General features: G+C 49.2%; 1 protein-coding gene across 1 annotated transcript in view; it reads right to left on the bottom strand.

Moving 5' to 3' along the window:
- Window positions 1-16,351, bottom strand: part of LOC125946826 (nucleolar protein dao-5-like) — a 57,182-nt gene that overhangs the window by 26,920 nt on the left and 13,911 nt on the right. The window contains exon 2 of the mRNA XM_049670911.1: window positions 13,838-13,987. Within this exon, the coding sequence (XP_049526868.1) occupies window positions 13,838-13,987 (150 nt within the window). The remainder of the gene's footprint in view (window positions 1-13,837; window positions 13,988-16,351) is intronic.

Here is a 16,351-nt window from a genome sequence, read left to right as displayed (position 1 = left end):
AGCACGCGAACTGCATGTTCAGGAAAAGGACAACGATCATTGGTTGTCGTCCATCGTCAGTCCACGTGTAACCGGGGAGTCCATATGGAAGGAGACACTTTCGATGTCGTCAGCGGGCAATAGGCCTTCCAGCATCTTTGCAAGTTGGCTGGTCAGGAAAGCTTCGCAGAACTACATTCCCACCTATCGAGGAATGCGCTTCGCGGCTGTTTATGTACCAACAGTCCTTTTCATTTTGTCCCTCTTCCATTCTGGGACGTTTTGCTGTCGCAGTTCAGCTTGAAACTTCACGAACCGGCTTCTTTATGCGAAACGAGATAGCAGTCATTACGGGAGCACTAACCTTTAGCGTTTGTCTATCAATGTAAAAAAAGTGGTTCGGTGGACGAGAGATTCGCGAAGAGTCAGCGCTTACGAGATGCGCGAAACGTCCATTTGCAAAGTGCTGTAAAGTTGGCTGACATGGAAAGCCGCTTGCGACCGAAGCCTACGAATGAGTGATTGGATAAAACATCATTTTCGTCGATGAATACTGTCGCGTGCAACGGCCCCTAATGTAGTGAACTAAAACAAACACTCGCGAGAAATCTAAAAATATAATAAAAAAGACAGAAAGTTGACGTTCCGGGGACCGTGCGGGTTCCTTGTTACCACGTGTCCTGTTCATCGCTTGGCGCGTCGTCGGAAATATGCAGCGATGTAGCAGTAATCGCGAAGGTAATAAGCTTCTGCGTGACCGTAACGGACACCCGAGTCCCATCTGTAATGACCTGTCATCTCGTGGTGTTCAGATAATGCGTTGGAAACAGGTTTTGGCAGGTACGTGATATTTTTTTTCCTTTTCTTTTTTTTTTTTTTCCTTTTGGTCATATGGGTAGGTGTTGAGGGATGTGATTTAGACAACTATATTTCACCGTGTTGTAGCTGCGGGGATCAACATGGACGGCGAGTTGCCAGGTTACTTCTCGGAGAGGGAACATAAGAAAGCGAGTTTACACTTGCATGCTTCGACACTCCCCTATTAACAATTTGAGTGCGTACCCTCCACCCACCCAAAAAGGCACCAATTCTCAAAAAAAGAAAAAGGAATCCCCTACCCCCACCGTAGGTAGAGGGCTGCGCTTTAGGCACAAGTGTATGCTTTCTGGGGAACTGACCTTCGGTAGCGCTCGTTGTAAGTGCTGTAAAATACTTCCCGTCGAGGCCGGCAACGCTAGCGTATAGTGCGAGATTGGCATAAATTCGAGCTTTAATTTTCTTACCAAAGCTCCTTTGAGAAGCCACAAATTTTACTGAGACTGTTCTTCGCTTACTATTTCTGGCTCCTCCTCATTTTCCTCTCCTCTCAAGTTTGCTTCTGCCGAGGTGCTTCTTTCAACTTCACTTAAAAAATGCGGATAATCTATAATGTATATACCTATGCGGTTACGCATGCAATGCGCACCGCACGTCAATATGCATACACTGCACAAACATGCGTAAACACAGTGGCGTAGCCAGAAATTTATTTCGGGAGGGGTTCTCCGCCGACAACTACCAGTCCTCTCCCTCCTTCACCTCTCTCTTATATTTATTTATTTATTTAGGTTTATCGCCACGCAAAAACAATTCCTAGCACTCCCCGGAAAAGATTGCCTTTATGCATGTTTTTGCATTGGAGAAACAACACTTTGCTTACTTCTGACAAAAGTTTTTCTTTGCTAAGGCGTGCAGCCACTTCGCATCAAATTATGCTATCCCTTATGCTATTTTTAAAAATATTGATATAAAAATAACTAAATTTCGTTTACGAATTGATGACATTTTATATATGTATACCGATGACCTAGCTGGTACATGACTTGGACAAACGATCACGCTAAAAAAAAGGGAACCCAACAAAAAGAAGACGGCGCACTAGTGTGTGTCTTGTTAGCAGGTCAGACTTGTTGCAGCCCAAGTAACAGTCGAGTTAACTGTTGTTTTCCAGTCAGATCTTCTTGTGAGTGGTACGTCTACGGGTAGTACGGAAGAGGGCGGGTACTATTTTGGAAGTCGCCTATCACTCGATCGCGCTTGCGGCGTTACGGCCAAGCTATATTATTCTAGATTTTAAAATACAGGAACGAAGCCTTTTACGCTAGAACAAGTTTCACACACTTTCGGTGACATGTTGTCCGACTTGTTTCAAGAGATGTTTGGAAGCAACTTGTGGTCATGGTATTGTAGTCTCACACGGCGCATATTGTTATTTGATCACACTCTGGAATTGATGAGGAAGACAGTCCGAAGCCGGGCTGGCTCATGTTTACAAGCCTTTGTGAAAATTACGGCATCCGTAGTTCGCAGTAAAAGAAGGACCAGTAGCTCCGAAAGATTTGAAAGTGTCGTGTCTCCTGACACCCATCTATTCTGACTGGTCACGGCCGATTTGCCACGGCCGTCTGGTGTTAAACGACCGGGCAGTGACGAGACGCCAATTTCCCTTCTTGACCGCCCTTTATGCGCCTACCCCCCCCCCCCCCCCCTTTCTTCGTATCCATCACCCCAATCCCCTTCTTAAACTGATTTTCCGTTAGTCACTGTCACACTCTTCAACATTCACCGGGTCGTTGAACGGCGCGGCGGCCCCTAACATTCCTATATTTCTGCTTCTGGTTGAACTTCGAGGCCATTCACCTACCTACCCTCCGACGTGCTTGCTGAGGCGGTTTCTTAGCTTCCCTGGCCCAGCAACCCCGTCCTTGATATAATAAAATAATAATATAATGATAATAATAATAATATTATTATTATTAAGATCAATATACAAGACTGATATGCGACACCGTCTGGATCCTTAGCCACAGGCTTTAGTTATGGACTCATGCAGTTATACAAAGAAAAACAAACAATTCAGGCACGCGCACAATTTTTTTTTTTTTTTGTTTTGCAATAAAAGTCACGCACTTTGTGGAGAGAAAAAAGAAAAAGAAATGCAAGCAAACAAAAGTCAATAAACAATAGTATATATTTGGCGTGCGCAAATCAATGTTCTGTAGGATTTTCTTGCAGTAGAGTAGCTATATGGGTTAGTTGGTACATACTGAATAGTGAAAAACCAGTCAAAAGACGAAGGACAGAGAAGAGACGTGGCACACACAACTACTGGACTAACAACTGTGCTTTATGGAAAAACCCCCGTCTCCCAGGAAAAACCAAGCGAGCATGCGCAGCTCAAAAGCCGACACCCACACACAAACAAAGCTGATTGCAAAACGCCACGTTGCTAGGGTGGCTAACGTTGCTAACGCCAGTGCGATAGGAAACTTAGTTCCTTCTGCATCAGTGTGATAGAGGTAGAACTGATGCAATTGTCCCCTTGCAATTTGATATGGTAGGCTTCGAGAGACAGAGGAAGACACGTGGCAGAAATTGGTGGGTCAGTTTTTGCAGCTTCACTTGCAGTCCCTTTCAGTGCAGGACCCTTACAGTGTAGTGAACGCTACGGCAGTAGTTGAAGTGCTCAGCAACGGCATTCCTGGTGCCAATAGTGCCTTTTCAGTGGATATAGAGGACTTGTTTTGCAGCATACCTCATGGTGAACTGTTTGCCGCGGTGCGTGAACTGATTGATCAGAAGGCCTAGTCGCCTTCCAAAATGCTTGCGGATTCCTCTGTTGATGCGTTCTTGGAACTGTTAACAGTGCACCTTTCCTCCACCGTAGCAATTCAAGGACTCCCTCTTCATACAGAAGAAAGGAATCTGTATAGGGGCTAGCGTTGCACCAGTTCCATATGCCAGATATGTTTAGCGAAGTTTGACAACATACTCAAGGCTCTCTTCTTGATAAAACGTGTGTGCCAAGTTTTCAGATATGTTGACGATTTCTTGGTTATTTTAAATCTTCACCGAAATGACTCCTTGCCTGTCGTAGTAGACCAGGTCTTAACGGTTCTTAAAGCTTTTCGAGTGCACTTTGGCTTTACACACGAACTGCCTACTACCACTCGATTAGATTTTTAGAAATTCAACTAACTTTCTTGACGATGGCCATGTCTGCTGGTGCTTCTTCCGAGGGATAAGAAGGCGTTGTTACCGTACGCGTCCGCACACTCTAAGTAGGTAAGAGAGGGATTGCTATGAATTGTTTTCGCAATGCCTTGCAGAGAGTTGCCACCACAGCATAAAATCAAGTTTTGACAACCAGTTCGAGCGTTTGGTTGTCGCTGGTTTCCCAAAAGCGCTTTTGAACGCAGTGGCAGAAACGTGTCTGCAAAAGATTAAGAGGCGAGAGCGAAAAAGGGCTGACCCAACAGCAGCTGAACGGAAAAAGACTTGAAGTGATACCCTATGTACATAGGGTTTCCCACAACGTCAAGAAAGTTGCTACGAGGCAGGGTGTTGACGTTGTTTTTTCTGCTCCATGCAAACTTTCAGGCCTTTGCTCACGTGTGGCGCGCGGCAGAAATAGATTCCCCTCGTGTCATGACAACGGTTACATTTCTTGTGCGACACGTGTGATGTACGAGCTTCCGCTGAATTGTGAAAAAGTTTACATCGGTCAAACAAGCCGGTGTATTAATGAGAGGCTGCGAGAACACTACAATTCTTGAACACCTCTGATGGAGCAACTTTGCCTCGCATTGTCGGGAATGCGGCTGCGTCCCGCTTTTTTTCAAATGTTAAAATCCTTAGTAGGGTAAGGGCAAGACGGAGAGTGAAATTCTCGAAGCCTACCATATCAACTTGTAAGGCGATAATGTAATGTAAGGCCCCCACCCCCCTTCCTCTGGCTACGCCAATGTCGCTACAGCTAGGTCTTTCTATATGCTCAAAGTTTGCATTTCTTGTGTTTTATGTGCACCTTCTACGCGTATAATGTTATTCTGGACATTCATCGGACGCAAAATATTTCCTCTGCTTATTTCTTGCGAAGTTTCTTTCTTTTTTTTTTTTTTTTTTAGTGCAAACAATTGCATACTCCTGATTTTCTACCTGTTAGTACAAAATAAACACGTAAATATGCGCTTTCAATGGGATGTCATACTGAATCTGGGAGTTGTGTGATGCACTCGGTTACTTCGAACATTTCCAAAAGAAGTAAAATAATTAGCCGTTAGCTACAGATCAAACTCCACGTGAAGCAAATCATGATGATAAAATTGTGCTTCGTTGCTTGAAACGAGGAAAGCGGGAAAGGGGGGGGGGGGGGGGGGGGGGCAGGTTCGCAGTCAAACCACGTCGGGCCTCTGCAGTGCAGCAGCTGAGCCAGCCGCGTCCTGAAGCCCTTGGCGCGGTTGTTTGCTGTGCATCGCCTGACTGCTAGTTTGCGCTCTGTGCCGAAAATACAAAAAGAAATGTTCTTTTCCTTTAGGTCTATTTTTAACGATGTGAAAAATAATCTGGCAGAACCTAAAAAAGAAAATTTAAGACAGAAACCATCTTTGGTGATTATCAATGTCATGCAAAGCATTTCTGAAAGGTATAGACGACGCAAAATGTCTGGGCAATCTGTTTATTATGAAGTGATATTCTTCGGTGCTTTCTTCGACGCTTCTTCAACCGACCTGCCGGTAGCGGCATATGCGTACGAGATGTACTCGCAAGTGGCTAGTTGGACCCTCTGGTAAATACGTGGTCGATGACAACTCCCGTACGTCGCGTAGTGGGCACTTAGCTCGTGGTGATTCGGGTGACGCCAAAACATTTCCTCCGTGTAACGGGGGAACCACTGATTGGCTGGCGTCCATCTCTTGCCACTTCGTCATAAAGAGCCCGTCGCGTGCGGCCGCATAGAACGCCCACGAAAGGGGGAGTCTTCTCGTGACGAAGAAGCGTGAGGACGCTGGCCGGAGACCTTACGCTGGTGTGAGAATGACGGAGCTAGAATGACGACGACAAAGTGATGACTACGCAAAAATGATTACAATGGTGTGGCGACGAAGACAAAGGGATGACGAAGGTGGAATCACGACGACAAAGGTGTGGCAGCGGTGCTTTACTACAGTGGAATCGCTACGACGGCATGACGGCGACTTTGTGATGAAGACGCGATGTCGACAATGACATGACGACAACAGCGTGATGACCACAATGTGACAACGCAGTGACAGCAACGGAGTCAAAACCGACATCAGGCGGCGTCAGGCGGCGCGCGGCAGTTTGAGAACTGGAAAAAAATGTAGGAGCGTTGGTCAAAACAGCGGAAAGGCTTTCATTTCGCATTCATTCATTTACAAAACAAAAATGAACGCTGGGACAAGAACTAAAAGTTGCTTGTTTGCAGCTTGACAAGGTTCTTGCCCCTAGTCATGACAACGGTGACATAATAAAATAAAGTTTGTACACTTTAGTGTGTGCAATGTACAATCAATGACAGAGTATAAGTGAAAAGTGGAAGGTGAAATGTACAATCAGTGTTACAAAGCAGTGTGTTTAGTCACTACAAATGGCATTTATTATAGCATATAACATATACATTATTTTCAATTGCTTAAGAGTTAAAATTTATCATAGTAAATTCTATTAACATGCGAAAACACAGACGGCAAATAAAGGTGTGTATAAATGTCTTGCAGGTTGCATCCTATATGCGAAAATGTTACACATGGTAACACCGTGTGTAACATTTTCGTGGCATTTGTAACGCCAAGGCACGATGACATGACAACAAAAGAATGGTGACAATGTCATTAAGGCAATAAATGACGACGATGCAATCGCAACGACGGCATGTTAGTGTTGGACCTCATGTGCATCACCTGCCGCCGCGCGGTGTTTGTTACTGCCTGGTACTGACCAATCGGACCTCCGTAATTCTCGCAAATCCACATTTTTCGGAGACGTCATCAAAATGTCATCACGTCCTTGAGCGTGACCTTCCTCTGACCTTGGCTCCGACTGGGCAAAGAAATACTTCGCATTTAAAATAAACTTGAGATGAAGTCAGTTTACAACAAAAAACCGGAGAGTTGCTCGCTTGAACACGCAATAAATTTGTCATTGCATTCAATTATCTTGTCGGATACCGTCCTAAAGCATTTATCGCAGCAGGGCTGGTTCGGTTCCCTCTCCATAATGCCCACTCTGTGGAGACGCTGCGCAATAAACGCTCGTACAGTGAGCTCTATAGATGCACGTCAAGATAACCCCAGGTGGTCGACATAATTTATATCTCTTCTTCATGGCTACACTTTTTGTTTTTTTCAATTAATAACGTCTTTCTATCTCTCATGGTTACACTACTATCGCATGCTTGTTGCTTTGGGTAAATAAAACAGAACACTTCATCTTACTAGACGCACGTCAGCCGTAAATAATCTAGAACAATGTTGCTTGAATGAAATATAGCATAGACGAGCAGCCCTTCATTTTGCTCATTCATCTGCCTTCGACAGATATGTGCTGTCTGTGCATCATTGCCCGATACACTCAGAACATTAGAGAGCTTGCCACTTCCGTTTTGAGAGTTTCCGAACGACACTTTTTAAAAAATACACCTATTGTGCATTGCTTATACTGCTCTCCAGTGATAATCGTCAATATTGCGTACACTTCCTTTATTTAACACTCTGCGATCGGCACACACTGTAAAATGTTAACACACACTTAAGGAGCCGGTTTGTGACGTAACTAACACACTTACCCTCAAGTCCTCAATATAATAAAACATGTACGCGACAGCCAGCTTGAGGTCTGAAAAGGCGTAGATGAAACTGAAGGAATTCTGACTATATATGTATACATCCGAATATCTGACACGATAGTTTGTCAGTTAATAATAAACTATTAAGGTCATTTTATCTTGTTGTCATGTCGTCTGTCGCAGCTACCTTTTCTCGAGACAAGATAAATCCCAAATGGTGTACAAATATTTTATAGTATATACTCATTGGACAGGCCTACAGTTTGTTGCGCCGATGATAACTTTTTTTTTTCACAAATAGAGGTCAATACGAACCAAGTACTTACTCTTGCAAAAGGAGTTTATCGAATAGACGATACAGCATGAATTTTCCGTCTTTACATATTTTTATACTCATTCTTCAAGAGACCATACGCTCTTGAAATCCGTCGAACGTTTACGGTCTCAGGAGATACGCATCCCGCATTCGAATTGTCCGCCCGTCGATCGTCGCTCAACATCTCCCTTCGCGACAGTGTTACGATTCGTGAAGAGTTCTGAAGATGTCGAAGTTTTCGGCGCGGCTGGAGGCCCTTCGACGAGACAGTCCTGCCGCTGCTGACGCTGCGTGCAGGTGTCGCGACGGTCGCGACGGCAGACGGCGGCAACCTCGACAGGGTCGAGCTGCCCAGACTGCTCGACAGGAATGCTTCGCGCGCTGCCGCCGTCGCCGGTCGGTCGGGCAGTTCAGAAGCTTCCAGATGAGCGACAGCGGCGTGGCCACAAACATGCCAAACACCAGCCGGAAGATGGCGACCCACGCCGGCTCACCGTTCACACCGCCAGGGAGCAGAGCTACCGCCCCACTCTCACCCTGTGCCGCAGATCTGCGGGACACGGAACGCGGATTCAATGGTCAGTTTCAAAGTTGTAATGGTGTTACAGAAAAGAATACAAAAAGTCACCGATTAGAACTATTTTATTTAAAAGCGTTTGTGATTAATGTTAACAAGTGCTACCCAAGCGAAAGTCATTGCACAATCTCACGCACTGAAGTAGAAATCAATGTTAGCGAAACATTTCACACAACTCCAACCGATGCTGTAGTAGGATACAACTAAATAAAAGCAGTTAGCAACAAAAGCACACCGCCCGCGCGGGGTTGTGTTGCTCCGCCAGCCAATCACAGAAGCAAACAAAATCGTCGTCATGCGACCTTTTAAAAATGGCGTCGTACTTGATACGACTGTACTTGTCGTACTTGTACGTTCCACTATTACAGACGAGTGAAAACGTACAAAATTAAGCGCTTATAATTTTATTTTTGTAGTTACCGCCTTACTTAGGTAACAGGAATAGTTTGAAGTACGAACTATTTGCAGCCTCAAGGAGGAACAGTGACAGGCGGGTATGAGGGCGTGGGCGGGGCATCACTGCAGCCTTAAGTTGTATCCGACTATAGAAAGCTAGCTACCCAGGCTATCTAGTATCGATTGGATTTGCGCAAAGTATTGACATATGGGGCAACGTGTCCATGAAATTCGAGCAATGGCGTGCGTGACGCGAGCGTGTGTGTGACAAGATGACGACCGCATGCCGATGATAGCCTGACGACGGCAGGATAAAGGCAAAGAATGCTTCGACCCCTAGATGCTTCATTATCTACGAGAGCGAGTAGGCGATGGTACCTGTAGATGGGCCGATGCCGAAGGCGGGGCACTAAGCTGGTCCGATCCTGGAGCCGATGTGGTGTCAGATAGATTGAGGATAGGTACACATATTCCCGAAAGTGTATGATCGAGCAATCCAACTAGAGTCGATTATTTTACGATACGTTCTGCAATTTTATTAACATTGAACATCGAAGTGAACTAGCTCGTCTGGCTCTTTTAATGTGTTTTCTGGAGCCTTGCATTGGTTCCGTTTACCTTGACTGACGCTTTTCAATATTTTCGTCTGTCGCCACACCTCGGTGTTTATTTGTCCCTATTTGTTTGGGAGATCAGTAGCGACACTGAAAATTCTAGCTACTGTAGAACGGAAGGGTTGCTAGAGAAGTAGTAGAACTTATTGACCAACTTCTCAGCTACCTTTCCCTACAGCACCAGCGCTCCACTTCATACAAATATCGCACCAACTAGCCCAGCCATTCACAATTCTCTCATGATGTACGTGTTGGTAGGACAGGATGCATATTGTACAGTACGAAAATCTTACGCTCCATATCGTGGTTGCGTAATGCCACGATGCTGGCGTCTGATTCCTCTACGTTTTGTTCATGTTCGGAGAAGCCGCTCGCGATAGGGCGAGAAATCGACGTTGCTAGTTACCGCTTGTCTCGTCAATAAAGTAATAGTGTTGCGTTTCATTAGAGGCTGATAATTCGAAAGCACGCAAGGCCCAGCGTCGCGTGTCTCCTAGCTCACGAGCACTGTACCTTCCACTCCAGTGCTGCGCCGCTTCGAACACACAAGTATTACAAAGCATAGCCACCGAGATTAGAGGACATGCACGTAGGCAATCTCGGAGGCCATGCGCACAGAGTATCGCACCTGGGCAACACAAGGAGCGCCGCCGACGGCGCCAGATGCAGCTGCTCAAGGGTCTTGCGGTACTCCTCGTGCGAGAACTCGCGCAGCGGGTTGGTGCGTGCCATGGTGAACGGGAAGCAGGAGGGAAGCACCGTGGCCAGCAGCTCCTCTGTGAACCAACGCACTTCGTCCAGGTATGCTGACGCCGGAAACGACTTGATCACCGAGCTGCCATTCGGCAGGTTGAGTGTGATGCTCGCCTTGTCAGCTCCGCCGGTGCCGCCGCAGCCACGAACTACCGTTGGCGTGAAGCTCGCCGACTTGCGAGCGTTGCCGCCACCGGAGGCCTGCGACGTGTCGCCGCTCGGCGATCGACCCCCGCTGTTGCCTCCCAGGTGGCTCGACGACGGCCGGCTCCGGGCCCGGTTGCGGACGTTTGTACCCGAGAGCGAGACACGATGCGTGGCTTTGGTACTCACAAGGGCCTCGACGGCGCTCGCCTTTTCGTCGTCGACGCCGTCTTCCTTCTGGTCGCTCATGGTGACGTGAACGTGCTGCTTGCTCGGCGACGACGCAGAGGGCGCTGCAGGCGTTGTCGCTACCGATGATCGGCATTCCTGAGCTGCTGTTGCTTGTACCTTGGGGCAGAAACACCGATCTTCAGAGAAGTTATAGCGTAGCCGAGTTGTACTAGCTTAACAAGAAAAAGAGAGAAAACGTTTATAAAAAGAATTCACTGAGGATTACGATACTCCCTAATGCGAAATTTGAGCGCCGCTCTAAACGTGTTTTCATTTCGCGATATACTGGCTTGCACGGACAGTCTGTGTCGTGCGGCACGTTGCAAACGGAGCGAAGTGTGACGCGACTGCCTCACTAATCTGGAGACCGCGAGAGCCAGCGCGTGGGTGACGCGTGGGCGCGATTCACAGCAGCCACCGCCAACACACCTGCCAGACTACGCGTGATACTCTGGCGTCACCTCGTAGCCATCGTCGCCGCACTACGCATTTCTTCTCACACTTTCGCCATACCCTCCTCCGCTTTCCACTTCATGGTTCCGCTGCCCCTCCTCTCTGCTTTACTCCTCGCGCCTTCCATCCCCCGCTGCCACGGAGCAAGGAACCTTCCTCCGTGCCCGCTGCGCTCCGCGTTCGCTTTCATCTGTCGCTGTGCTCGTTCACTCGGTTACGCCGCCGACGCTCGCCGCAGGAACGGGCGCCTAAGAGCTGCGCTCTAAAATATAAATAAAAGGCAACCCATGTGGTGATTCCCGTGATGTACCTGGATTAGGTTGGTTCGCTCCTCAACAGTTATGGCATCAAGCTTTCGTTTATGGCTTTTCAGTGGGCAGGGGTCCCACCGACAGTGGTCATGGAATATTTCAATCGTTTAACGTAGCGACTGAGCTCTGTAGCTTAACGAGATATATCACCGAATGACGGAGACTTCAAGTGATCGAACAAGAGATGCCTCATGCTGGAACCAACGTTTCGACACGAGGACTTGTCCGACGAAGACGAGCCTTGTCTCCAGCCCTTGTAGAACCACTCTTAATAAGCACGTAGAAGTAAATGAGCAGCACAAGCCCGCCTAGCACAAACATTAACGCTGACCCCGACTCAAGTCATCCGACCATACATCCGGCCTTTTCACCATCGTGAACGTCTCCACGTCTAATTAAAGTGTGAATGAATCCCACAACCGGCCTTTGTGGTAGCCCCTTTTTTATGATTCAGGTAAAGAAATAAGGTTAAGCGGTGGAACAGACGGAAGTGCAGCCAACCATGCCCGGACACGTACATCTTTTATACAGGGTGTCCCAACTATCATGCACCAAGATTTAAAGATATGCAAATGCTACGCAGCTGGACAGAACCAAGGTAATGTTTGCCGTCGCTTGGAGGTACTCGGATTATTTTTTTTGCATTCAGCCTAATTACATAATTAGTCGCAATTAATAATTCAACTTAAACATTATAGTTAGATGAAAAGTGGCAATGAGAAAATTGTAGAGCAACATGAAAAAATTTCGATGCAGCTTTATGTTGCTCAATACGTGCTGCATAAAAAGTATTTTTCCGAGCGTAAAAGAAGCCCGCGAATACACACAAGATTGCCGCGCGACTGGACGCTCGAGGCACTTTGCGTTTTTCAAATGAATTTTACAACGTTTGGCAAAGGAATTTATGAAAAGAATGTTTGACATATGAATTTTACTGCTAGGTACAACAAGAAAGCTGCGTACATGAGCTCGACACATGGGGAGCGTACCTTTTCTTTGAAGACATCCATATGTGATACGTATAGTGTCCCGTTTGATTAAATATGTACTTCCTTTTTCCTTGGCTACATTGAATGTCCCAAATTCATGACCGGAAGCTTTATGGGGTTAAGAACACTGCAGCCGCGACGCGGATAAAAGGGTCGATACGGCTGGTTTAAACGTCTCATTACGCTGTCGATAAATATACAGCTTACTTGAGCAGCGTTTGTGAAACTGTTGGCGCGTGGATCTCTCCTCGAGAAGGTTCCAGACAAAAGGGAAAGAAAGACGTTGGCAAGGAGCGTCACGTGACAAAACTGAAGCTAACCAAAGTCGACCCAGCACGTGATAACGATGCCGTAGGTTTTAGTGCCTCCCACCGCTGCGCCTAGCGCGCGTTCTTCCGACGAGACAAAGGGCGCAAAAGCAACGTGCGAATTACACACCCAACGTTGCTACGAATATATAGTTTTGCGTCTCGATAACTGTCTTTGCCTAGGTACTACGGAGTAACGACACGCTTTGCTCCTCCCGTTTAAACAGCGCTTAAACTTCCGTCCAAACGGGATCATAGCGGCCGACACCCAGTCCGTAATAAATGCGTTTTTTTTTTCGTTTTTTTTTGCCGTCCGTGGTTGAAGCGTGTCAGAGGGGCGCACGTAAACATCAGGTTTGCCGCTTCGCAGTGCGCCTTCGACGCCCTGCCAGTGCCAGGGTCGTCGGCGACGGGAGGCGATCTTTACTGCACGTGCCACATGAATCCGCCCTGCGCATTCTCCGCCAAAGTATATGAGCATGAACTTCGCTATAAGTTAACCTGCAAATTGATATGTAACAATAAAACAAATTCGCAGTGACAACGCGTCATTATTCGTTGGTCATTGAGATCCACCTAATAACTGCGCCCTGTCGCTCCGCTCCCCTACGCGGCTAGCGCTCCGCGCCAGGCCTGGTGGTGAAGCATAGGAAAAAGAATATGTACTGTAGAAGTAAGAGAGAAAGTATACAATAATGTTACATTACTTCTAAGAAAAAAGAAAGTCTGTCGAACACGCAAGTCGAACCGAGCTTTTCGCAGTCATGAGCGCTACCCTTTAGCGTGGCGCCACAAAACAAGAACGGAGAGCTAGCGTATTCCTGTGGCGTAGCGCAGCTCGGCTATAGGTACAAACGGAGCAAAGCGCATCTTCCTCCGTAGTACCCAGAGAGAGCCAGATTTCGAGAAAAGTCCCCAGGTCTCCACGTCATCTAAAAACTAATGCAACACCCGGCCTTTGTAATACTCTTATTTTATGCTATAGGTAAAAAGGTAACGTTCAAAGGTAGAAAGACGGAAGTGCGCGTCTTATATTAAACAAAGGTGGATGATGCTGTGTAGAGTGAGAGGAAGAAATACATCGGCGGGTCACGTAAAGTGGTCAAGGCAGCTTTCGTTGCTGACATCGCCAAACTAACCTTGGCAATGTTAGTGCGCGACTGACCGCCGATGCTCAGAGACACGGTGGGACCTTCCATGTCGTTCAGCGTGCGACACAGGTTGTTCAGCGACTCCTCGAGAACCCCCGCCCGGTAGAGAAGGGTGCGCCTGGACGCCGTGCGCGCCATCTCGTCCATCCAATCGGCCTCGGGTCCGAAGGCAGCCGCCGAGGGAGTCCTACGAGCCGCCAACTCGTCGTCTACGGTCTCGTCGTCACCGTCGCTATTCACGACGCGCTCGTAGGGCGGGCTCCTGGCCGCCATCGTTCTCTGTTCTCTCGGTCGCGAATGCGACGGCGGCGCCCTCTTCGTCGTCGCGGCAACGCTGTCATCGCTGGTGGGGTGCGTGGGACCGAAGACCAGCGCGTCATCCAGCTGGGAGTAGCTGGCCGTAAGGAACTCCTTGCTTTTTGTGGGGCTCGAGGGCCTCCGCGCGCCCTTCCGCGACTGAAGAGGGTTCCGATTCTGAGCCACTGTGGCTTGCGGTGTCTGCTGCTGCTGCGGTGACAGCGGATGTGGAAGCGGAAGCGGCGTAGGTGCCACTTCGCACGCGGGCTTCTTCGCGGAGGATTTGTGGAACGTCTCTTTCGCGGTTTTCTGAACTTCCGGTTGAGTCGGAGCGTCTGCGGGGAGAGGAAGAGGCGATTGCGGTGGCGGTGGGGTGGGCTGCGGAGAAGTGAGGCAAGAGTCGATGACGCCGGTCTCTTCCTCAGTGATGGTGTCGATGCCCCGTCGCGTGCGAACGACGGAGACGTCCTGTTCGAGCGACGCTGCCAGAATTGGCGGCGGGGACGGCATCTGAACGTACGTTCGCGGCGACCCGTTCTCTGGAGATTTCGCCCAGGTGTCGTTTGCTGGCGGCTTGGACGGCGAAGCGCTCTTGGACCTCTTCGCTTTCTTCTCAACCAGGGCGGCCTTCGCGTCCTGAGAGGCGTTGGAAGCGGCTGATTCGAACTGCTTAATCTTCTGGGCTAGTTGGCTGAGGCCCGTGTTCTGCTCTCTAGTCGAAGAACCGACCACTGCTGCTGCCTTTGCGGTCGTCTTCTTCAACGTCGCCGCGACTTTCTTCGAGTCTCCCGCGTTGTCCTTCGTTGGGAATTCGCGATGCTTCTTGCGTTTTTCGGAGCCTTGCTTGGCTTGCTGATCTGGGCTGCTGGACTGCTGCGCGTCCGAATTACGCGGCTGCTTCTGGGAACGTGCGCTTGACGAAGCCCTTCGCTTTTTCGGCAAAAGGTCCTTGTCTCCAACCTGTTCGAGCGCGGCTTCTTGCAACGGCGTGATGGCTTCGGGAGCGTCGCCCACATTTCCCTGTAGGCTCTCCAACTGGCACGGCCTCTTGAAAGCCTCCGCATGTTGCCTCTGCCGCTCCCCCTTCGCGTGAACCTCAACATTCTTAGTCGGAGGCGACGCCTCTGATTTGGTCGCCTGCTGATGCTTCTTGGACTTTGGCTTCTGAGAGGACTCTGCGAGCCTCCGCACGTCCGCAAACGCCTTGGTTGTCTCGGCGGCCGACATTTCCAAAGACTTGCAGTCGGAGTGCTCGTATTGCAAGCTACCCAAGACCTTGTCGGCAAACTCCTGCGCAAGCACGGCGAACTTAATAAGCAACGCGGGGCCCTCTGCGGCGTCGCACAATACCGAATCGATGTCGTCGGACCCTACGAGCGGCACATCGCTGACGGCGACGCTGGCGTGGTGCTCGACCTCACTTGCGCGAACGGCTTCGGCCGCTGGCGGCGGTGGCGGAGGCGGCGGCGGCTGTGGTGGCATAGTTGCATTAATCTTGTCCTTGCCCTTGCGAGAATTCTTGTGCGATCCCGGGCGTGACTGCTCGTTCGAACCATTTTTAGCGTCCTCGGCAACACCGGCCAGCTCATCGTTCGAGGCAGGCTTCTCTTTGTTCTCAATGTCGACGGACGCGCCACCCGTGGCTGCCTCCTCAACTCCGGAGAACGGATTCGCACGGCGTTCTTCGGGGGGCATTCCCAAGTCTTTCTTTTCCCTGCCGTCTCCCATCAACGACGCCAGGTCTCCAGCCAGGTCACCGTGGACCTGGGCCGTGGCGATTGTGGCGGGCGGAACTAACGTGGCCTCTTCCATCGCTGCGAGTTTCTGGAGCAGGCTGTTGTACGACCGCTTGTCGTCCATGTTAATCTGCGTGGACTGTTCGGCGAGTACCACGATGCTGGTCTGCACGTTGGCCTCTTGTCTATTGTGCTTCTTCTTGGAGCGTCGCTCTCCGCCCTTGCTGCGTTTTTTGGCGACACCTTCGGCTGGCGGTTGCAGGGAGAGCGCCCCGGCGCCTTCAGCCGCCGGTACTGCGACTGGGAGGCGCGCCGACGACGACTGGCGCTTCGAGCGCACCATGCGGTCGATGGACACGTTCGCTTCGCTCGCGTTGCGCATGTCCGAGTCGACCTTCTTGATGTTGGACGAGGCCATGAGCGTCGCGAGTCGGTCGCTGAGCGACACCGGGTCGGTGAAGCCCACGAT

Source organism: Dermacentor silvarum, chromosome 7 (assembly GCF_013339745.2).
Source record: "Dermacentor silvarum isolate Dsil-2018 chromosome 7, BIME_Dsil_1.4, whole genome shotgun sequence".
Lineage (NCBI taxonomy): Eukaryota > Metazoa > Arthropoda > Arachnida > Ixodida > Ixodidae > Dermacentor > Dermacentor silvarum.
Note: the sequence above shows the minus strand (reverse complement) of the source record. Positions and strands in the feature narration are given on the sequence as shown.